This window comes from Larimichthys crocea, chromosome III, assembly GCF_000972845.2.
Source record: "Larimichthys crocea isolate SSNF chromosome III, L_crocea_2.0, whole genome shotgun sequence".
Taxonomy (NCBI): Eukaryota; Metazoa; Chordata; class Actinopteri; family Sciaenidae; genus Larimichthys; species Larimichthys crocea.
In genome coordinates, this window is record NC_040013.1 from 35688435 (window position 1) to 35713803 (window position 25369).

At 40.0% G+C, this 25369-nt stretch overlaps 1 protein-coding gene across 2 annotated transcripts in view; it reads left to right on the forward strand.

Moving 5' to 3' along the window:
* Positions 1-25369, forward strand: part of LOC104922979 (ADP-ribosylation factor-like protein 15) — a 94188-nt gene that overhangs the window by 6293 nt on the left and 62526 nt on the right. Inside the window, exon 1 of one of the 2 annotated variants that reach the window (XM_010735946.3) lies at positions 179-275. The exons of the other annotated variant lie outside the window; for it this stretch is intronic. Coding sequence (XP_010734248.1) covers positions 222-275 — 54 coding nt within the window. The 5' untranslated portion in view covers positions 179-221. Of the gene's footprint in view, positions 1-178; positions 276-25369 lie in introns of those variants that run through there. 2 annotated transcript variants of the gene reach the window in all.

Genomic DNA, 25369 nt, shown 5'->3' on the forward strand with positions numbered 1-25369 from the left:
CTTCAATCATCGAGACTCTTAGGAAATCCCTCTGTAATGCTCAGATTTAAAAAGAAATGGCTTTTGAATATGAGCTGCTGACAGCGAGACGGTGAAGGGCTGGACTCATGTTGTTGACCTGACACTGTTATGCTCAGCTAGTCTGATCCTCCTCCATCCATTGACTTACTCCAGAGGCTTGGCTTGTTTGTTGCCGGGGGTTACGCTTGTTGCTGAGCACAATGTCGGAGCACATGCAGCTCTCCCTTGCCTTGTGCAGGATTGGGCTTTACACGGTAAGAAAATGCATACAAGCTGCTATCTGTTTGTTAGAGAACAGCAGGAATGTGCTGTGTTGAGTGTGTCCTGGATTGAATACTGTTACCGTGGTTTAGTCTTTCCTGCTTGTGTTTTGAAACAGATACTGACCACGCAACAGCGGCTTCTGCTTCACTGTTGCTTGGTCACTGAATGGAGAGTATGCTCCGATTCATTCGAGTGGGTGTTCACATAATATTAAGGTGGAACAGGTGGACGTCAGTACTGTGAGATGCAAATTAAACCTAGACAGAACAAGCGATCTTTGCGTAAAGGCAGTCTCTCTGAGAATAGAAACAAAGATAGATTATGGTCTCTTTTTCCTGCAGCTCCTAGCAACTGGCTTGGTCAGTGGTTGTAGTTCTGGCAGTCTTAAGTACAGTGTAGTTATGAATGGATCCATGAATATACAGAGATCATGTTGAAGTTGTTTTTATTTGTTAGTGCAGTAACAGGTGAGTGCCTAAAATAATGTTCTGTATAACCTTTAAATGTAAATTCACTGATCAGTGTCAAGTTATTTTGATTAAGAAAAACATCTTACACATTTTTTCCTACAGTTTTTGTAACATATAAATAGACCTGTTGTATTTTAACCTCGGCTGATGACTCATATTGTGTATTGTCAGGTCCTCTGTTATTCCTTGACTAGCTGGTGAATCTTTCTCAATGAACAATAACAGAGAAGCTAATTTTACATTGGAGTCTTTTTAACAGATTCAGTACCTTGCCAGCTTGACATGATATGCTTGAATATGATGAAGAGCTATGAGATAGTACCTCTACTGACTGTAATGTAATAATTAATGTAACTACTGCTAGTTTCTAGCAAAAAGAAAAAATGTTGCTGGTTCTGGGTTTTAGATTTTACTGTCAAGAATGAATAGGAGAAATTACAGTCCAATATATATGTTTATTGATCTTACAGCAACATAATACAACATTACATTACACATTATTAGTGTTTCTTTTTCTTTTTTTTGCAATTTTGTGTCACTACAGTTTCCGAGTGCAGTTCAATGCACCACTGTTGTAAATATGTACGCATTTGTCAACAACTTTGCTAACCCAGCCAAATTTAAACTAAACCAACAGCCAAAGCAGCTTATTATTCCCACAGCAAGAAGCTCTGTGTATGTCTTGCAGCTCTTTATTTCACAGAGCTCTCGCCAATGACTAAAAGCAAGACGGAGATATGCTCGTCTGATGGTTACTCTCTCTCATGTCAGCTTCCTAAGTCAATGTTCTCTCTTCTGTACTCTTCTGTCTCTTCACTCTGCCATGGCTGCCAGAGGCTGAGCTTATCTACATTTCCCACTGGTATAGCTCCGGCCCAGGCATGCACCAGCTCGCTCTCTGTCAGCATTCCCCATCGCCACAAGTTTGAAAACCTCCTCCTCACAGCTCCCATTTAGCAACAGTTAGTGGTTCACTTACTTTATTATCAAGTAAAGCTCTCTGTCCATCAGGAAACTCTGTAAATCACCAATAAGTGAGGGAGAGCAGCCAGAGGACCTCAGAGGGAAATCATTTTTGTACCATACTGACAGACATGGCTAGCCTAAGAGCCATGCTGTTAACAAGACAAAACATTAGTAGTGAATTCTTAGTTATAGGCCTCATTAGCCTTGTAGCATGAATCATTTAGAAACTTTTGTAATGTTGTTGGCTTGAAAAATTTCCTGCAAATGATCATCTATCTCATTTGAAACATTGAAATCAGTGTATTCCATGCATGTGAAAAGAGATGTACTGTGCAATGACAGTGTCAAAAATGGGGATCAATATCAATATACGGCTGCCATAGAGTTCAAATGAGTGATTTTATTGGCTTGAAACATTAAGATTCAAATCCCTGCTCCATAGTTACCACAGTATCCCTTTTTAGTGGTGTGCAAAATCAAACCCCCAACATGTGTGATGCTGTGGGAGAGGAATGGTACAATCCATTCCCAGTGCTGTCACTTGTCTGCAATACAAATTTACAACCATGTCACTTGTGATAAAAAAACAAACCCTTCCAAAGCCTTCATCATTTTGTATCAGACATTCAATCTTGACATTGGTGGTGATGTCAGTGGGAAAATCAAAAATTGCTTTTCTTGTTTCTTTAAACTGTACTGATAATTTCATCCATCTGTCATCTCACACCACATTTACAGTATGTTTTATCATTTAGACTCAGACCATTCTGGTTATGACTGGATGTAATCTTTGCTTTTGGCGCGTTTGACTCTCCCATGTCGCCACTGATTGTTCTCTGTAAAGTCACCCACTCACACTGTGCACACTAAAAATAGCAGAAGAGACAGCATATTAGACTTTTGCCAATATTATACAGTGCTTTTCATCAGTCTGTGTAATTGCAATGTCGGTAATGCCTGTCAAACTGTAGCACAGGACTGAGCAGAATTCTCAATTACAAAAACCTTTACTACAGAACTTGCTATACATACATAGTCAATGCATGTTTCATTCAGTACTTTACATATATACTATATGTTAGCTTAAAACCTCGTACACCCAAACAGGCCTTTACAACCTTAAAACAAAAAAAAGATAAAATATCATTCATAACATTTATCTGGTAATCTCAGTGTCCTAAGACAGAAGCTTGGTGATCTTGTATCATTTGCTACGACCCCCAAATACTGCCAAATTTCTGCAACCATGTGTAAAACATGTATCCGTCACATCACCTATAGGTTTCTGAAGAGAAGTTGAGTCGCTCAGTGTGGTGGGGTGGTGGCTCTGGTCCTCATCATCTTTTCAGACCCGCTTATAAGCCTTGATATAATTTAAATGGTTGTCATGAACAATGAAATTAACTATAGAGACCAAGGCTGTAAACATGTTTATTGCTGCTATGAGCAACACTGCAGTTTTGGTTGAGTTCTTGGTGAAGGCAGGTGCCGTGTGACATTAGTTTAAATGACCATGTGCTCTGGGTACCATAGCTACTGCTCTTTGGACCCTGTCTTTGCAGGATGCCTTAACCATTAAGGGTCTAAGTGATCGTATTAGGCACTCCGTGGTCACCTCATTATGCTATTAATGGAGTGGAAAATGGCTGCTCTGCTGATTTGCTGGCTCTGACCCCCAGGCCCGGGCCACATCATTCAGACCAAAAGTTTCAAGGCTGGTTCATGCTTAATTTGTGAAGAAACCTGACAAAGTGTGCATACTGAGAATAACCTAACTGAAATGAAAATGCACATTGGAGTTGTACAGCACCTAAAACCACCAAAAATATGTTTTGGGTTTTTTTCTGCAGCTGCCACCACATAACACCTGCATCCTGTTTACCATATTTTGTTAAAACTGAACGAGAATTGTACCAGAATATTGGATTGTTTTCTCATTTCAGTTTTACAGTTATATGTTGCTCTGGTAAACTGCTGAACAGTGCGTGACTATACACTTGAACATTATTGTCCAAAATAGAAAAGTCTGCTGTGCACATTATTTCCTTTCAGATACAGTGGTGCAGAATAGCAGTGTGTCTGTATCATTTTACTTGATCCATTTATCTGTCTCTTGCTGAAGGCTGTATTTGACACCTGAGTAGGCAGAGCGTTGTGAGGATGTTTTGTTCTTTCTTGTCTCCTGGGTTTCCGTACTGTGTCACTGCACAGGGCTTACCCTTTTCCTGTTACCACGGCCTGACAAATGTTTGTCTCCACTCATCAGCTGTGAGCAGCCACCTCCTCCTGTTACCTTTTCATAACAGGTCAGAATTATTCCCATTCTCCTCTATGGTTTTCTTTTTTATGTTGGCCTTTGGGCTTAGATACACTATGGTGTACAGCAATACTTTACTGTTTTCCCCATTGGTGACCCCCACCAGGCCAAAGAAATACTGCCCTCCATTCTTAAACAAATCGGTGCGTTTGTGGGGGCATCTGTGCCGCGCTGTTCTGAAATGTGAGTCACTCTCTGTGTTTTTGCCTGGAAAACTTTTGGATGCGAGCGTAAGGGATGCAGGTCAGTTAATTTGACCGCACCATCACCTAAAAAGAGAAATAGCTGTAACGGGCGGGAAACCAAATGTAGTGTGTTTTTCTCCATAACCACAAACTGCAAGGGGACAATACTAAATTGAACCTATTTCACTTTCTTTTGCCGTCAGAGCTATGACATTGGTGCACTGCTGAAGAGAGGAGAAAACAAATGGTTGGAAGCAGGCTTATGAATGACAATCACAAGAAATCATTAACAAAGGGTAACATGATGAGCCAACAGTTGCAAAGTTCCTCCACCTAAGTTAAGCTCACAGCATTTTGTAAAGCAGCTCATTTAAAAAAAGGGGCATGAACATGAACTAGTTCATTGTATTCTGTGGGACGTGAACTAGAGCTAGATGGTTTGAACTGTGAACGTGATTTCTCCAACACGAACAGGGTACAGTGCTTCAACTTGTATAGCTCATCATTGCTTTTGATGGCAATATAAACCTGTCCTTAAATGTAAGAATTAAGATAAAGACAAATCTTAACTTTTGGTAAGGGAAAAACACATCTCAGATATTGTTAAAAGTAGTTTAGCTTAGCTTGCACCTTAATAACAGAATGACTCATTTACCATTGTTGCTGCCCGCTCAATTTCGAATAGATAACTGACATTACCAAATAACTACAAAGTTCAAAAAGAAATTTACTCCTTGGTGAGTGTACAACAGAGGAAAACACAAATCATTGACCATGTAGCTCTTTAAGCTGTGATGTTAAATTTCTTGTGTTGACACCTTCATTTGTAATGCAATGTGTATGCCAAATGTCCAAAACAAGGGCCGCTCACACTTAATCTTTAATAAATGTTTTAATAGCAATTGCCAGTTTTGTGCACTTGTGTGCTATATTTCACACACGTTGTTGGTATTGCTATGTTTGTCATGTAACAGTTTTAAATTCAAATAACATGTAAAAAAGTTAGAAATAATACGCTATCAGCTGCCATATTTGAAAGCATTTACACAGTAAAACATTTCTGTATTGGTTTGACAAGTCGCTCCCCTGCCTGGCAGCCATTACTGTTTCTTAAAGAAAGAGTGGGATTGCAGGTTGGCATATCGATTAGTGAGATAGCACCTCATCTGGAAGATTTATCTGTTGATGCAGCTGTCACTAAAACCATCCAAAATGTCAATGACCAAGACACTGTGTCTGTATCAGCAATACCTGAGCACTGCCCACTCTGTAGAGAGAAGAAATTAAAAGACACATTTCTGATTTGTGAGAAGAGTAAGGGCCTCACACAAAAAGTGGATGAAATTATAGAGATGATCTGCAGTGGTGCACAGCTTCTTGAGTATATTTGTGATTTTTTTTATAGTTAACACAAATTCGTCTTTAAATTGTAGAGGCTATAAACACACAAAAAGAAAACTTTTCAAGGATATCCCAACACCTGCCTTTGAAACTATGTTGTTGTTATTATTTGACAAAAAAGTCATCCTGTTTTCAGGAAGAGGTATTTTTAGCTCTCTTATCCTGAGATACCTCAGGCATTAGGTGTAATCTTCTCATCTTGTAAAGGCTTCATCTCCCTAATCACAATGTGAACCTAGAACTCTGAATATTTCATTTTTTTTTCAAACTTTGACCGAGTTTGTTTGTTTGTTTGTTTGTTAAAAGTGTGTTGACATAAGGGTTATTCACCAGGTACAACTACAGTGAATTGAATGCAAGTTCAGACTTTTTTCTTCACTTCATCACTTGGGACTCATAAACCTGAAAGTTATTGTTTTTTGATGCCCATTGTGTCACAAAATATTTTCTGCACAGTAAATAAACCATTCTTCTCACAGCATGTAAGCAGCATACATTTCCAACCAGCTTCCGTTCTTTTTGAAAGGCAGGATGGGAGCAGCCATTCCTGGGCCATGAATATCCCACACTTTAAAATAACCACAGGACCTGGTGGAATGATGATTGAGAGAACACCAAGGGTCACCCACCCACTATCGAATGCTGTTTCCTAAAACTCAGCAGTCCTTACTGATTTGTTTTGTTACGTCAAGGACATTTTGAAATGGAATTTGGCTCTGGCTGTTTGGGAAACTACAAAGAATAACTTCCTGTTTGAGATGTATTGGCTGCTTGGCCTTTGTGCACCATGTATACCAAGAACAAAAAGCCGATTTATATCCGGACCACAGTGTTTCTAGTAGCACATATTATGCAGTAATCATGCCCATCAAATTGCTGAACATTTTATGGACTTCTGAGGTGTAGATCTATTCAGTGAAGTTCTATATGGAAAATTGGTGCCAGTAGTTGTACAGATGGGACCAAAGCATGCAGGACAATGTATTCAAAACAGCCTGTTCATAGTGGCAAAATAAATTCCCAGAACATCTTTGTCTTTAGTGCTGTCTATTTGGGCACGCGTAAAGGCTGGTATAAGCAGCACCAAATAACTGCCTCAGTCAAGAAACTAAGGAGCAGTTAGTTTAGTGTGAAAGCTTTACTTTACGCTGTTTTTCCTCTCACTCGGTCAACAGCTCATTGGGTTTGTACTGTGCCACCGAATCAGTCTGTTGCTGAGCAGTGGCTCTCATTCATTTGTTCGTTCAGCAGACAATTAATTAGCAAGATAAAATGACAAAAGTCTTTACATCACACTTGTCAAGTTACTTGTCACAAAATCACCTTGTACATGGATGTCTTGAACTCAGGTTTAAAGTGATTTGTTACACCGTTATGATACATCATTGATCAGTTTATACATTACATGAATATGTTTTGTTGGCCTATATTTTCAGAGGCCTCCTCTCAATGGCTTTGAATGCTGAAAACTCTCCCTGTAGACTTTTGTTGCGAGGTGCCTTAAAGCGTCTTTCTCTTATACAATAGTCTTTGTCCCTGTGACACAACCAGAAGCCATCTTTACACTGAGCTCTGGGCCTGAAGCACATATTGTAATATGCTTATCCACAAGACATTGTAATACATGAGTGGGCTGCAAATTTCTTTAGTAGTCCAAGCCGGAGGGCCTCTCTCTTTTTAGTGAGTCATTGTTAGTCCCCAAACCAAGTGAATACAAAATGTTCTAAATGCAGACTGTGACTACACCTATAAAAGAAGAGAATATCTCCTTAATTTAATTTTTTTCCCACATTTTTCAAGTTCAGTCTGTCTCTACTAAATATGGTCTTGTGGGAGAGTTAGGCTAGGATAAATTAAAATATGTAAAAATAATCGAAAACAATGGATGGATTGATTAATTAAAATAATTATAAGTCGGCATCCTAATTGTTGTAAATAAATAACCATTGAAAACACAGATGGTCATAACTGTACTACTCCTCCGTATGTTATTTGATTCTCGCACACAGTCAGCTGTGATAGGCTCCAACTCCCTGCGACCCTGATGAGGATAAGCGGTTACAGAAAATGTATGAATTTTATTTATGATTTATGAGTTGCCAAATACATTACAAAACCTAAGCTAAATAAAGCAAGAGCGTGATTTATTTGAGTGACAGCTCCAACCTTTACAACAATCATTATTCAAACCATCCCATTTAATATAACATTTCTTAATTGCCTCTTTCCTACTTTGTTTTTGTTAAGATCCTCAACGGTCTAGAATTAAACAGCAATTTAGTGTTAATACATTCTGTATTATTATCATACCGCCATTTAAAATAATTAATAATAACAAATCACAGTAGGTGATTATCCCTGCTGTGAACTGGTCTCATTTCTGTTAATATTTCTTAGAGCCCTAAAACCTTTTTTTTTTTTTTTTTGGATAAATGTTGGCATCCATATTTATGTTAATCAGTCTTCAAACTAGCAGCAGGTTTTGGTGGAATATGTTCAAATGTTTGAAAAGAGGTCTTTCATGTGTTTGTGGTTGGTTGTCATTTTATCTAACTACTTGCAGCTGACACACATGGCCCAAACTCACTGTTGGTATAGCTTTTTTCCAATGGCATCTTTGATTATACATTTTTATCTTGGAACCATTCCTCAGAAATGGATATTGATTCAGTGTGAGACCATTTTTTCCAGTGCTTGGGGTCAGTTTCCAGTGACAATTACTGCGAGTGCTTGCCAAATGTGTTTATAAATGACCACTTTCTATTTTACTTCTAGAGCAGTTGATGGAAAATGTGCTGTCAGTGATCAAGAAATATTACCCTGTGTCTGTCTGTACTAGTCCTAACTCTTTAGGGTTAAATATTTGAATAGCTAGTGAGCTTTACAGCTAGTATGCTGATGTTTTAGGCTTAGTGTCTCAGAATTTGTAGTCAATTGAGAAAAGACCTTACAGAAACCTATCAATGTTTTAGTTTGAGTGAATAAGTTTTTTTTTTTTGTTTTTTTTTTTTGTTAATACAAATCTTAATCTATGCATTAAACATTCAAGGCATGAAGTCCAATTAAAAATAGTTATATAAGCAACTTGACTGAATCTAAGACATTTAGTTCAAACAAGTCAGGGTATAAAATATGTCATACAGAGTAAATGCTCATTCTAATAACTTTCTATTTTTTGGAATATATACTGACATCTGCACATGTTCACCCAGTTGAGTGAAGATGCCTTTTGAAAATAGTTAATGTATTCTATTATTTGGGGTTTAGGGTGTATTGGCTGGCAGTAGTGATCCATGTCCACGGCAAAATCTTCAACAACAATATGATGTACAATGATTTGCATGTTTCTCAATAATCATTCTAGTAGAGACTTCAGGTACAGTCACAGGACCAGGAGCAATGCTCCACCTAACGTTTGACAATGATGGTCAGCATCACAGTCAATGCAATCTCTGAGGGACCCCTAATTATGACAATGGAGCTGGTGCAGACCATGTTCCAGTTACTATTTCTGACAGATCTTATTTCGCAGCAGCATATAATAGGCATTGCTCCTTCTAAGCACAAGTGATTAGATCAGTCAGTGCTATACCATGAGAACAAAATCAGGTCTTCTGAACTTGCTTTTTATAGAAATGCAGTTATGAACGCTCCAATTGTTGATCAGAATTGTCTGTATTTGTTAACCGTCTGGTCTGTGAGATGAAAGTATTACAAAACACTTTGTGACCACATGAATGTTATGCCCAGTGAAGCATGTTCCTGACCCTCAGATGTCTTTAATATGAGTGATGAAAGAGAGAGCCAGTCCCAATTTGTGAGTGTAGATATGTTTGGCCTCATGGGGGAAGTATAATCATTTGTAAACTTTAGCTACTTTATGTCTGTGTCAGGGGTCTTCAAGCAGGGTCTGGGACCCCTAGGGGGTCTGCGGAGGTACTGCAGGGGGCCTGCCAATTTTTGTCTTAATAATTGACAATTTTCATCAAAATAAAGGTGAGGAACCGCAAACAGCAGAGGCATTTGCACTCCAATAAGATGAATCAGTGGACATGTCCAAAGACGCACAGCGCTTGTTATGCAACTTTTTTTTATCAATCATAAACACCAATTGGCTAATAACCCAGTTCATAAATAGGTTAATAAGGTGAAATAAAAGTTGAACAAAATAAATATATAAATGTTATTATAGGCCAGGCTTAAAATGTGAAACATTAAAAAAAAAAAATGAATTACATGTGGGGGTCCCTGTTCTGCTTGTCCCTCATCCAAGGGGTCCTGGGCTGAAAAAGGTTGAGGACCCCTGGTCTATGTAGTTTATGGCTAAACATAAACCCTGCGTTGACAGCTTGAGGCCTTAACACAATGGATGTTTATAGTCCTGGTGACTAGTTCTGATGCTCAAAGTTGGCAGTGGATACAGAATCAGATGATTCATAACCCCTATTTTTATGTTGGGGAAAGTTAGGGATGCTTTTGTTTAGACAGCTTTACAAAATTGTGAAGATTGGCTTTTTTTTTTGTAACCATAAAAATGACTTGTATAATGTAACATTCTGAGTATTTCCATTCCCATTATTCCCATATGTACAGGTCAGTACAATTTGAAATCTTTAAGCCAAATGTACAACCCCTGGCAAAAATTATGGAATCACCAGTCTTGGAGGATGTTCATTCAGTTGTTTAATTTTGTAGAAAAAAAGCAGATCACAGACATGACACAAAACTAAAGTCATTTCAAATGGCAACTTTCTGGCTTTAAGAAACACTAAAGAAATCAAGAAATAAGAATATGGAATCACTCAATTCCGAGGTAGAAATTATGGAATCACCCTGTAAATTTTCTTTCCCAAAACTAACACCTGCATCAGATTAAATCTGCTCTTTACAACTGCAGTTAGAAAGGAGCAATCACACCTTGGAGAGCTGTTGCACCGAGTGGATTGACATGAATTATGGCTCCAACACGAGAGTTGTCAATTGAGACAAAGGAGAGGATTATTAAACTCCTTTTAAAGAGGGTAAATCATCACACAATGTTGCAAAAGATGTTGGTTGTTCACAGTCAGCTGTGTCTAAAATCTGGACCAAGTACAAACAACATGGGACGGTTGTTAAAGGCAAGCATACTGGTAGACCAAGGAAGACATCAAAGCGTCAAGACAGAAAACTTAAGGCAATATGTCTTGAAAACAGAAAATGCACAGCAAAACAAATGAGGAACAAATGGAAGGAAACAGGAGTCAACGTTTGTGACCAAACTGTAAGAAATCGCCTAAAGGAAATGAGATTTACATACAGAAAAGTTAAACAAAAGGCATCATTAACACCTAAACAGGAAAAAACAAGGTTACAATGGGCTAAGGAAAAGCAATCGTGGACTGTGGATGACTGGATGAAAGTCATATTCAGTGATGAATTGCAAATCTGCATTGGGCAAGGTGATGATGCTGGAACTTTTGTTTGGTGTCATTTCAATGAGATTTATGAAGACGACTGCCTGAAGAAAACATGCAAATTTCCACAGTCATTGATTATATGGGGCCGCATGTCAGGTAAAGGCACTGGGGAGATGGCTGTCATTCATAATCTTCAATAAATGCACGGTGTTTTACGGTGACATTTTGGACACTTTTCTTATCCCATCAATTGAAATGATAATGCATCCTAGAGCAAAAACTGTGAAAACATTCCTTGAAGAAAGACACATAAGGTCAGTGTCATGGCCTGCAAATGGCCCAGATCTCAATCCAATTGAAGATCTGTGGTGGAAGTTCAAGAAAATGGTCCAAGACAAGGCTCCAACCTGCAAAGCTGATTTGGCAACAACAATCAGAGAAAGTTGGAGCCAGATTGATGAAGAGTACTGTTTGTCACTCATTAAGTCCATGCCTCAGAGACTGCAAGCTGTTATAAAAGCCAGAGGTGGCGCAACAAAGTACTAGTGGTGTGTTGAAGTGTTCTTTTGTTTATTAGTTTTTCATGAATCCATAGTTTTTTCCTCGGAATTGAGTGATTCCATATTTTTTTTCCCTTTGCTTGGTCTAAAAAAGTAACTGTTACTGACTACAACATTTTTTTTTTCTTGATTTCTTTTAGTGTTTCTTAAAGCCATAAAGTTGCCATTTGAAGTGACTTTAGTTTTGTGTCATGTCTGTGATATGCTTTTTTTTTTCTACAAAATTAAACAACTGAATGAACATCCTCCAAGACTGGTGATTCCATAATTTTTGCCAGGGGTTGTATTAACATTTTTTTGTGGTAGGTGGTCCCTCTTTCACAACATAGGTCAGCGGAGCTCAGATCACTCTTATTCCATAATCTCTACAGTTTTAGACGAGATAACACTTTCAGTCATACTATGTATGATCACATGAGCATCAAGCCTGTCCAGATTGGTTCCATCCAAGATCAGTACTGATTTCCCAACATACTTCACTGTAGTGTTGTGGAGGTGAGGAAAGGATTGTGTCTGGATGGCATTTCTGGGTGATTTGCTGATCTGACAATAGAGTGATGGCGCCCTCTGTTGTTTATGAACTGCCACTGTTGTGGTTGGCAAAGACCAAGTGCTGAAGTTATTGAGGCCAGCTATGTCATGTATTTTATTTTGTTTTATATTTTTTCAATTCTCTAGATTGTAGCTGAAAGCACACTGCATAGTGCCAAAACTTTGTGCGTTCAACTAAAACTGAAAACAGCTCCAGCAATCCTGTCTCTTTAAATGCCACAAAGGAATTTAGTTTGTTTTATGCAGGAAATACAGGGCACAGGCAAATACTGAGAGCACCACATGAAAAAGGCTTAACCTTTTGTAGTAACTAGTCCGCAGTTACAAAGTTATATTGAATGCCCTTTTAGGATTTTTTTCATTTTTTGGTGTTTAGTCATCTGACTGTCATTATGTTTATGTGTGTTTTCAAAAGATCACAGACAATTAAAAGTTAGAAGAGGGGGAAACGTTGTGTAGCTGTGTCACTGCACTTTTTGAGACAAATGCTCTAAAGTTATTTTATATTATAAGGTGGTTTACAAAGTTAACACAGAAGCAAAAAATAAACTTAATGGAGCGTGACAGCAGCAAGATTAAAACATAAGAAACGGTTAAGCTGCTTAAAAACACGTCTATAAAAGTCTATCTTGAAGTGATTAACAGGGATTGTATGATGCTTTCTATAGAGGAAGAGTGGTTGCAACTCAACTCACTGGAATTTAAGACTTGTTTAGATGCACATTACTGATACACAGAAAAAGTTGGTTTCTAAACATTGTTACCACAAAACTTTATGAATTGTGAAGTACAGCTAACAAAAGAGCTTAGAGTTAGTAAAACATTTGCCTCAGTAAAACCAACAGTGACATGGAAAATAACTTGACTGATGAGTAATTTTTCATCTTTTTACTTGGGGATCATGATTGGAGGATGCCAAAAGATGTATTGATTTGATCATATCTGTAATTGTATTGGCAGCCTTGTATTGAGTCCATGATTTCTCTGTGTAATTGTGAAATGGGCATGAAATATGAGACCGCTTTGTGGCCTCAGAGTACACATCTGTGCAAATACTTGTTCTCTCATGGTATTGCTGTTTTCCAGAATGATAATTTCCCTTTAAATGTGACTAGACAACTTCAGGAGTGTTTTTATGAGACAAAATTTGTCTCCCATGTCTTCCAAAATGACTGGCTCTACCGTTAACAGAACTCTTATGGGATGTAGTTTAGCACACAGTGTACATTTGGTTTCCAAATCCCCCTCATCTGTCAAAGAGCTTGAGATTTTCCTTCTTGAAGAATAATCTAATATCCCAACAGACACAGCTTAGCATATGAATGACAGTATTCCAACACAGATTGAAGCGTGGACTTAATTCATTGGAAGATGTTTCCACAATATTGTCCAACATGTGGTTCTCTATCTTTTGACGTGCCACTTATCATTATAAATTTCATCTTTGATTGATTAATCGGTTATTTGATTTGAATAAGGGTTGAGTCAAAAAATTATCACAAATGCCAGTCATAAGTTATCAGAACAAAATTGATGCCTAAAAACTGTTTTTCCAACTGTTGACCCAAAGAACATACGTAAAGTATCCAGTTTCCAATGACACAAAACAGACTTTTGAAAAGATTGGATTAGCAAATGTAATACTTTTACCTGATAAATGACACATTTTCTGTCAATCAACCAATATATGAATCAAATAATAGGATGTTCCACTTCTAGTTGCCACTAGCACTTGCTTTAGAGGTCATGATCACATTGGCAACAAAGGGCAACACACTTGACAATAGCATTCTTTCCTGATGAGCTCTAAGATAATTTGAACATACTTCTTTGCCTGAAAGTTGCTACAACCTGATGGCATTTTAATCTGAAACCAAGCTGAAAGCTTCTTCGGTTTTGTATCAAAAGATGTCCTTACTGTTGTTTCTCGAGTATATCAATACTGGATGTTAAACAATGTTTTTAATAACTGCTACAGATATAAAATATGAAAATATATGAAATAAAAACAAATTTTCATTTGAAATTACATCAAATTTAATTTCTCTGGCAGATTTGGCCAGAGCAAAATTAAGCCCATAAAATTCACTCATGCGTCCTCTGGGTGGAGCCATGTAGTCACTGATCACCTCATCAGCTCAGCTGCAAATTTACAGAAGTTAGTTTATAATACTTTCCCTGAAACAAACTTTTCATACACTTTAGAAGTGTGTCATATGGATGACCGTGTTACTCTGCATTCTACCTTTCTCAGTAAAAGCACATATACATGAATTAAGCTTTGTGAGTATGGATGTTTGGATGTCTCGTTGGTATCAGATGAACGTGAGCTGTTGGACGCAAAGCTTAATATGTACCATGCAAAATAAATTATATGCTGCAGTGTTCAAGGGGTCAGCCGAGGTTAGATCCCCCAATAAAGGAAATTCCTTCAGTCTTTTCATAATGTTAATCACATGCTTAATTGTGGTTTGTTTTAAGAGGCATTAACAAGCATGGTCATAAGAGGAGGATGTATGGAAAACGTAGAGCACTTAAGAGCAAATTGGTGAATGAATTTTTTGTGGCAATATATAGAATGGCATGCAAAAGCCACATCAAAGAAGTTCACAATTTAGAGGGTTTTGTTTGGGAAAAAAAAAGATCCCGTTCTTTTCTTCTAGCTTGTGTATTGTGTGCAATCGTTTTCACTCTTTAAAAACAAAAGTGAAAGGGGCCAAAAACATCTTTCAAAACCCTCTGCGTCACACTGAAAGTATTTGCCCCAACTCTATTAAAACCATTGACCTGTTGATGTTTTATCATGCCCTTTTCCTGTTTACTGTGATACCAGAATGACTTTACATAGAAATTTCACAAAGCAGACTACTTCAAGAGAGAAATGACCTTGATAATACCTTCTGTCTTTCTTTTCCAAATAACTTCTTCAAGGCTCAACACCAGTTAAAGATTACTTCGGCTCTGCAACCTGAAATCGATTCCAACATTTCTTTTAAATGAGAAACACAATAGTCCCCCATCTTTTCATCACAGGTTAACACAGTATCAGGTGCTTTTTTTTAAAGTTAGTTTCTCAAGATCTCTGTAGCACTTTCTGACGTGCAGACATTTTCCCAGTCCTCCATCATACTTATTCATCTATATTTGGTAGGCTGGATGCTCTCTCCCTGGGGAGGCAGGCCTCAGGAAGGGCTTAGGCTACCTCTGAATCAGGTTGCACTGTGCAATGTCATGTAGGCCTGTGGTGGATCATGGCACAGTTGGCCTCAGTCTGTTCTTTCCTGTCTTTGGCTAAGTAAACGTTTCCCTCTGTGCTCAGTCGTTTATGAAAGCTCCTTTGCGTGTGTGAGTGAGTGCATGTGTCTTTCTCCCATTTGTTTTGTGTCCATCTCTTCTTCCGGTAAAGTATCATTTTGTTCGTAATGTGGAATCGTCTCATGTTCTCTCTTGATCACATCAAGCTGTTGAACAGTGTCACATGGATTTCTTTTGATGGCCTTTTATGTAATTTTTTATTTTGTAATTTATGAGGGACACAATGATTTATTGTATAATTATGTTGGAATGGGTAACACTCACATTTATCCGACTGGTAGAGCTTTTCATAGTATTATTTTTTTGTCACTACATTACAAGAATTAAATTGTATGTCAGTTCATTAAGAATATCAGCAAAGTTAGACATTGACGATGTTTGGCCATCCAGTAGGTGTCAGGATAATGCAGAGCAAACATGCATTGAAGATGAAAAAAGGCAAAGAAGTGATTGTACAGTAGTTCAGTAGAATGATAATTGGTTTTGCTCCTGGCCATTTCCCAAGTTTTGATACCTTACAGCTTTATTGTAGAAAATGGAGACGAACAGCTGTTTTGTGAGGTAGTTTAAAAAGTTAGTTCTATTAGTATCATATACTGACTTTTATGCCTGTCCCTGTAAAGAAGGAGGATGGGCTGGTATGATGTGATACGTCTTTTGTCCCCTTTGAAGTAGGAAACACATGTGGAGTCCATTGGCTTTAGTCAATTGCTCCCTGTGTGGGATTTAGTCATACAGTTTGTATAGTGGTAGCCTACGCACACACACACACACACACACACACACACACACACACACACACACACACACACTCTTCTCTGGTTCAGCTCATAGCCTATTCTATCGTCACCATCTTTCATACACATGTCCACTGCAGTCAGAAAGTATAAGGGCAGTGACACATGTCTTGTGGTGTTGGCTCTGTGCTAAAACATTGACTATGAGGTTAAAGTGCAGACTTTCAGCTTTAATTTGAAGGTGTTTACAGGCACATCATGGCTCTTTGCAATGAATGCAAATAACTTAACAGATAGATAAAGTCATCCTGTTAAATACTTAGCTACAGATCCTTTGTAGACGCTTGGTATGTTCCCTGCTGACGATGTTGTCTGATGTTTATGATTGGTGTCCTGATGCATTGTGGGTTTGCATCAGACTACCACACTACACACCTTTTTAGTATCAGCACTGTACAGTGTGCTGTTCTACCCATCCAAAGCTATGACAAACAGTCTCTAGCTAATACTTTTTGACTATTTCACTGCATACACACACAGGTCAGGTCAGTTAGGTACAGCCGAACCTCACTGACCCTTTCCTGTCTCCTTGCCAATTCTCGTAGTTACATATGGATATGCAACATATAACACCTGTATATTAGACAAGCACATGTTTAGTATTTATTTTAGAATTGGCTATGTAAGCATGTCACCGGATGATCTAAATGAACACCAGTAATGCAGGCATCATCACTTCATTTGGCAAGAGTGCATCTGCTGTACCACAATTCAGGAATAGACTGCCGCTGAGTTACAGGGTCGCTGCAAGATGTTCTCGCCTGTATCAAAAGAACATACGACACCTGTACCATATGGTGAAGGAATAGAGTTCTGCTCCCAGAACTTGGGAACATGGGTGGGTTTGGACCGATGTAGGCCACAATCTGGTTCTGATTTACTATTACATAAGCACTTTGAGACTGTGACGTTTTTTTCCCTACAAAGCAAACTTCTCAAAAACAAGGAAAATAAAAACAAGAGACTGGTTCCAAAAGCAAATGAGGTGTGTAAACAGTTCTCAGGGTGGTGTTTGATTGGATTTCACTCACAACAGAGGCCATTTTATCTAGCCACCGCTTCAACCCCCAACAAAACCATCTCTCCACAATTAGTGGGAGGTGAACGGGTTTAGATGGAGGGTTGAGGGGGAGCTGGTTAAAATTGGTGCCCATAACAGTCCTCCTACAATGGAGAGGACCCCCTCAAATGGTGGGTAAACAATGTACCTGAACCAAACAGCAGGCAGTGATAGAGGCCGGGGAGATGGACACAATCTAGTAACGATCGGGTAAGAAGAGGTAGGTGAAAGTAGATTTGAGGTTTTGAGGCTGGCCCTACAAAGAATCCGCCAGTCACAACTGAGGGGCCCAAACCGTGTGATTATTAATTACTGATGGCTTCCCAGCCTTTGAAAATCAGGGGGCCGCAGACATCAGATGTGTGGAAGAGGCAGAGGAGCGAAAGGCCTGTCATTACCATCACAGAAACAATGTTCGAATTTGGCTGTCATGCATTTTTGCCTAATTGACTGTTTTGATGCAGTTTTTTTTCTCCATTTTGTTTTTGAGGGGGCACTGATGCCCCCCACTCCACAGTCTTGATGAGGAGAACTTGGTGGGCTTTCAGCTTCACCCAGCAAGAACCTTCCGGAGGTTCTTTGATGGCAAGAAAAGCCACTGGAGACCTCAGGGGCCTCCATTTATGTATCGGCACCATAAAACTCCATTTCTGATTCCTGACAAGAAATGAGTGAGGAGGAAAAGTAATGTATGAAAGGCATACAGTGTGTATAAGTGAATGTATGTGCTATATGGAGTGTGTGTGTGTGTGTGTGTGTGTCTGCAGGGTGGTACTTTTTTATGTGTGTGAGGCAGCAATGAAAGGGGGAGGCCAGGGACCCACAAACCACATGAGGGGTCTCCTAATTTGCATAATTAACTGTTGACACTAACTGTGCTTAATGAAGGCCTATTGAAGTCATTGACCCTTTTACACAGCCAGCCCCTGGGAATGAGACAGAGGCTCCTCCGGCAAAGGTTAAAACAATGTGTCTGGTTAACTTCCGACAAACGCGCCGAAACGCCCCAAAGTCTCAAAGATTCATGCTCAATGGAAGAGGTTATGGCACAGAACGACCTGCGATTTCCCAGACCTGAAACGCTACCAGATGTTTGGCTTTGGTGTCTCATCCCTCATCATTATTTTTTGTTCAACAGAATTTGCACAATTACTCAATTTTCTCTGTAATCTGCAAACTAATTTGATAGTAGAGTTGTGTAACAGTGTTGGATACCGTATATTTACATCAGAGGCCTCTTCCAAAGAGCCTTACACTCATTGTTTTCAGCTTTGTGAACATGTTCATAAAATGATTTCTATTGGGGAAAAAGTTACTCATGCAGGAAGAAGGAAGGTCTTGATTAAAATGTTTTAGCTAGGCTTAATTGTCTCCTTGATTCCTTTGGCAGTATTTGATCTATGGTGTTTTAAAGCAGGCAATTAAAAGCAATACCTATGTTATATTCCATACTATTGAGAATATTTACCAAAAGAACAAATATTTGAAGTACATAAAGGTCAAGCACTTTCTACCATGTTATACATCTTGGCCTAGAGTACATCTAACAACTAAAAACAGGGCGTCTAGAATTATGCTTGAATTTATGTATTATAGACAGTGTTGTTTGTGGGGAGTGTGTTCTATTTAGGTTGCATGTGTAAGTGTATTATTGGAGAGGGGTGGCACCAGCCACTTTTTGGCCATTAAAATGTCAGAAATCATTGAAAGCAAACAGTGTGTAAACTAAAGGTGTGTGGTTAGAATGGGCTGTGGCGTGTGCTTCTGTTGTGGAAAGCACTCCTGAACACTGACAGACCACTTAGTATATGGCTGTGATCCCTTTTATATAGCCTTGTAAATGGGCTCCTTCACCCAACTGAGCTGCACTATATTTCATGAATTTTCATGAATTTGCACTAAAACGAAGTAATAGTTAAGTAAAAGTAGTAACGTTTATGAAGTTTAGTCTTACAGGTAATAATCACTGTCATACATTTCTCCATTAAACTCGTCTCGTTAGAGTTAAATTGATCAGCTTGTTTATGTCTAACCACAAATATTCAATGATACTAGGTTTTCAACAGACATCACTCACCTGTTCACACTAATGTATAACTTGAACACTTTCTGAGGTGAATTACACCGTATGGTGTGAATTCAAGTCAATTCTTTTGAGTGTAGCTCAACAGACCTCCCAAACACAGTCCAAAGGAAAAACAATAAATGTCATATGCAAAAGTATGCTTTTGCTGTTTAGTAACCGTTCAGTTTCTCATAGATAAATGGAAATTTGCTCACAATTGGTCACTCTGTTGCATTTGAGACGCATTCTAGTGCCAGGTGTGGAATATGTCTCAACTGGGTACAGACAGTCCCATCTGGACACGAGACACTGACACGAGCGTCCAGACCTGGGAGGACATACTGTAGCAGTTGCACACATGTAGTGTGTAGTCTTGTGAAGAACCTGGATATGCACAACAAAAAAGTAGCACACATTTTGGTCAGGTAAGATTTAAAGTGTTGCAATAAGAACATCTGTTTTAAGTCATTGCCAAATGTCATGGTACTATGATTGTCACTTCTCCAGAGTCTAGCTGTCTTTGATGTATTATGACTAATTTCTTCTTTCACTGCTGTAACCACTTGGTGCTCCCTTAATGTCTAACAATCCTCAAGGGTCATGATCCTTCTCTTCCTGAAAATGTCCCTCTGTTCCCTTCTTGACATCACTGTTTGTGGTTCACTCCTATTAATGGTTTTTCCATTTTGTTGGTCTTAAAAGCCTCCAGAGGCCCATCTACCATGCCTGTTCAGGTTATGTAGATCAGAGGGATTCTGTCTCCATGTCTATAGTTTGTCATAGATTGCGGGTGAAGAAGAAGAAAAAAAAGAACTTTTCTCTTCTCCTTGCTCTTAATCTGCACACTTCGACATGTTCAACAAGGTCATAGAGGATGTTGTGAATGATCATTGTGGCCCAGCCTTGTTTGAATCTTTAACCGGGTGAACTATTCCTCACATCACATCATACAGATTTTCCATATCCTGTGAGAATCTATTTGCATTGAAAAGGCTTTTCCAGTTTGCCTGACCCCCCCCAACTCATCAACCTAATTCTCGGCTACCGCACAATGTATAAAAACAGATTTATTGTTCGGTTGGTCCCCATCAGGTTTTTTTTTGTCTCAAAGGGGCCTAGAAATAGTTGTTGGGGAGGGGTCTTTCACATTTAATGACAGTGTCCTTAAGCTTGAAACTTTCCCACACTTGTTTCAGGGAGAATGGGGGCCCTAAGATTTGTTTTTAACAAAAATTGAGTTAGTCGTCGATAGATAGATGCTGTATGAAAATGTGCCATAACTGATGTAAGTGGGACAAGTGCCCTCCCCATCCACCCACCCTTTTTATGTCTATGAGATGGGGCGCCCCCCACCCCCCTTGGTTCTTGCACACTGGTTTCAGGGCCTTCAAAAGGGGGCCCCTCAAGCTTTGATCCTCTACATGGGTGCGGAAAAACATCTTTTTGCCCTACACTGTGCCCAGGAAACCAAAGTTTTTGCCGCCACCGTATGCTAATATAGCCAAGCTAATCACCCTTCCCAGTTACAAGATTTATATACCATAATGGCGCCCAGTGGTACCCTACCCCTTCAATTCTTTGCCCCCCTTATCTACCCTCCGGGTGTCCCATGGAGCAAAGGTGTCTTCTGTCTGTGAATGCAGCTGCCTTGCCACCACCTCAGCCTCTTGCGTTCTTTTACAAAAAGAGGGTAACATGAAAACAGTCCTGCGGGTGGGCCCCTTAATGCTGTCCCTCTCATTCTCTACCTAATGTACTTTTCCAGTAAATGTCATGAAACACACAGGAGCTCCAAGGTAGGCTCCAGACAGATAAATGTGTCGGGGGAGGGAAGAGCTGTGGCCCCACAGTCCCCTCGGAATCATGTCTAGTGGACATGCTGCTTAGATTATTTTTTTTTAAAAGTGTAAGTAGTAGGCTATAGCAAAACAGTGTTCAACCCTCGTCTGTACTGTGGCCCACTCCTCACCCCTCTGAATGGGACAAACGTGGAGCCCTTGCAGTGCTCGCTGAACCTGCCAGAGCTCTTGGATCAGTCCCAGGTTCTCCCCAGGTGAACTCTAGTCCTGCTTGTTGAGAGGGGAAACATGTTCTTTTTTCAGTAAAAGGGCAGTAACTCAAAAAAAAAATCTATTTTTGTTCAACCAAATATGAAGTGTATGTGTTATCTGCCTTGAAACTTCACATACAGATTACAGTGTGAAAAATGGAGGAAAATGCTTGCTCAGGTATGAGACTAAAACAAGCATCTCCTCAGTCTTATGTTCCTTTTAGGGTGTTTTAATACAAACTTCAGCGAGAGAATTTTGGATGCTTTACAACATTCAAAAGGGCAGATTTCAGTATTACGCTTCGTGTGGGGATGTAAATGCTTTTCTTTCTGTCTTTTTGTGGGCTTGTAAGCGTTAGTCTGTCCCTGAGGTAATCAGTACATGTCCTCCTGGACAGTTTTGAGCGTGTTGGTGGCGGAGGTTTGCTTTGACCTGACAAATAGCGAATTAAGTACAAAATGCACTATAATATAGTGAAGGTAATTGAACTAGGACATATAAAAACAAAACAACTTAAAGAAGGCAGGTTTTATTTTTATGGTCGTAACTCTGCAGATTAGCACTTTGCATCAGTGACTGTGTTGCAAGTAACATTTTCAGTTACCAGTGGAGTTACAGGATTGGGAGATGAAAATGTCTTTTGTAGTGCACATTTTTAATGTCAATTTTGAACAGAAAATGTTGTTATTGTGCAAGGCTGTGAAGTTGATACAGGAGGTAGAGCAGACACAGCAGCCATATCAACAAAATGTCAACAATGAAAATGTTTAATGGCCTTAGGAGGCCATTAAGTACTTTTTACCATCTAGCATCCTCAGTCTGAACGATTTTAGGAAGTTATGTATCACTACTACATGTTACTGTACACTCTGTTGTGCTTTTCTAATATAATCTACTGTATATTGTATTTAATTATTAACATAAACTCTTAATAAAGGCATTAGTTGTACAGGAATGTTGACCATTGCACCTAAAGATATTATGGGTAACCTGTTGTCCCAGGATTTGCCTGGAGTGTTACAGGAATATACTGTCATTGAATGACAAAAAAAAAGTTCACGTTATTGTGCAAGCATATAAAGGTCAAAGCCTTTGCAATGGCTGTGTGTGTGTCTGTATGTGTGTGTGCATGTGAACCATAGCAGCGGGCACTTACTGCCACATCCAGATGGTGCTGGAAACAAACAGGGCTACGCTGTAGGACCCCTCAATAGGACCGTCTAGACTGGTCCCTGACCAGACAGATACAGCCTCCCATCAAATTAGCGTTTGTCAGATTTATGGTAATGGTCCGCAACAGTCTTCCTGTCAGTGACATCAAGATTTACAGCACTGACATCCATCCCCACCCCCCCGCCACGCAGATACACACATACACATATACACCATCCACATCCTGAGCACTCCCTTTATTCCATTCGCTCCTCCAAATACACCCCCCACTACTCCATCTCTCTCCATCCTTTATTTTGTAGCCCCTGCTTATTGCTACTGAACAACTCTTGCCCGCCACTAGGCCTTGTCTATGCAACTGGGAGGATAAGTTGTGGAAGTGGTTGTGTGTGTACGTCAGGGAGGTTAGTAAGAAGACTGAGGCCATGAACTCCCCCAGTCTACTCTAAAAGCATCACAAACCCGATTGGGAAGGAAGAAAAAAAAAAAAAGAAAAAAAAAGACCCACTCGGGGTGGCAAAACCACCCAAGCCCCCTCTGCCTCCCTAACAATGGGTCATGTCAGAGTTTCCTGTTAATCCTCTGTGATGAAGCTTGAGTGTTTTTGGGGTGAAGGGTTGGGGAGGAGGGTAAGGTGGTGGTGCGTAGAAGCTTGGGGGGGATCGGGCTGTGTTAGGTTGGTGGAGTTTGGGGTGGGGGGCACAATACTGAGTGGTCGAAAGTTTAGAGAGTGAGGAGCAGAGGAGAAGAAGGGATACATTATTGGTGGTGGTGGTGGTGTAGTGCAAGTGGAGGACAGACATAGAGCCTCATGTATGCGGATTAGCGTCGCCTCCTCTTTCATGTCGTGTTTCATGCGTTTTAAGGTGGTAACCTGATCCTTGGGCCCTAGCCCAGTGGGAAAGGCTTCCTGACAGATATCCCGTCCATTCTCAGCCCAAATGTTTTTCCAAGGCTGCTTTTCTGCCTTTGATCCTGCCTCCTCCTCAACCACGCAGGGTCACAAGCTACCATGTCAGGCCAGATAGTAGAAGTCCAGCGCTGGACTTCTACTGACTTACTGAAAAGGGGAGAAAGGGAAGCAGGGGGGTCACTCCAGGCTGTTGTATAAAATCTTGCCCCATAGTCTAGACCTGTCTTGGTTGTCTCTTAAAAAGTGGACTTTACGCTCCAGATGGTCAGTTGGTCACATCACCTCATTCAGTCGGATAATACTCCACCTTGCACTGCAGTCCCTAGGTAGCAGGCAGTACCTGTCTGTCTTCCTGTTTTGGCAACCACTGTGATGATTCTTGTGTGAATATTCTGGTGCTTTTGGCTATCTAGATGTTCTCTGTCCTTAACGGAAATTAATGCAATGGAATTAATGCAATGTCACTGTTACAGAGTTATTTAGCTTATTGTGTTTTGTTCATTTTGTCTCAACTTTTGTGTTTTTGTTACTGGAAGATTGGAAGATGCTAATCTAGTTACAGTAACCGAGTTACCGCAATGCATTGCTTCTTCCTTTGCAGTGCAATAGATGCAGTGTGTTCCAGCAGAAAGCTGGGGGGCGCTCTAACTTCACTCTATGGATTTCTGTGTGTGTGTGTGTGTGTGTGTGTTACAGCTTGTCTCCTTGTCCAGACACCTTAGCGTCAGGGCAATAGTGTTCGAGCTCTGAAACGAGGGCCAGACAGACAGAAGTGGGATGAATGAATTGGGTAGCGGGGGTGATAGGGGAGAGAGAGACAGAGAGAGCGGATGTTGCTTGAGAATAAGGGGATGATGTGCCTGCAAAACAGTGACAAGCAAATCAGCTTTAAAAGAGGGCCTCCCCGTACACACACAGACACGCAGGCATAATGGGTTGTGGGTTGTTTTGTCGACTTAAGTAAGACATGGTCTACTTCACCAGACCGGGTGTTGAGCTGGTGCAGACAGGGTCATCTTATTGTTGCTGTCATTTCAGTCCAATAGTTTTCTGTAATATTGTGTATTAAGATGTTGAAGTCAACAGCGGACATATTCAACATTCACAGCATCAAAAACATTCCACACAACTGGATGTGCATTGTCGAGGCATGGCATAGGAGTGATGCGTATCCCCCAAATGTTCCAGTTTACTCTTTCAGTGTGTGTGTGTGTGTGTGTGTGTGTGTGTGTGTGTGTAGGTGTCTGTGTTTGTACAGGGATCTATTTCTGATGCAAGGGTAATGAATGGCACCTGTTTAGTGTCCTTAGTTGGCCATCATTTTTGAAGTGCAGTAAATCTTGTATTTCATCACCCGTAGCTACAGTTGAAAGCACGTCACAGTACTCACTGCCAAATCCACATTTTGTTTGTTTTATCTTGCAATTAAGGTTTTAAGAAACCAGTCAATCATACATGTAGCGACAAGCATCGTGCCTCCGGTGTCATCTCGCCTGCACCCTCCGGGAACCAAATGAGTGGTGGCAGTAGCAGTGGTTAGAAAGCTAGGGGAGGTGTTATCAAATCATCAGGAGGACTTGAGCAACCAAACGTCTTGGCCTGAAATGTGTTTATGTTTTGAAGCAGAAGAAAGGGTGGTGGGTGGCTTAGTGAGGTGTGGTGGGGACCCATGCCTGTAGCTGTCTATGGTTGGCGCGGTAACAACTAAGCATGGGAAGAGTCCAGTGAGCAGCCTTGTGTGTCTAGCATGTCTCTCTCACCCCTTAATGAGAATGGCATGCAGTGCGCCCCACACACCCCCTTTCCTCACTGTACTGAACCACACTGTGTCCCACCGTGCACCCCCCATCCAGCTTCAAA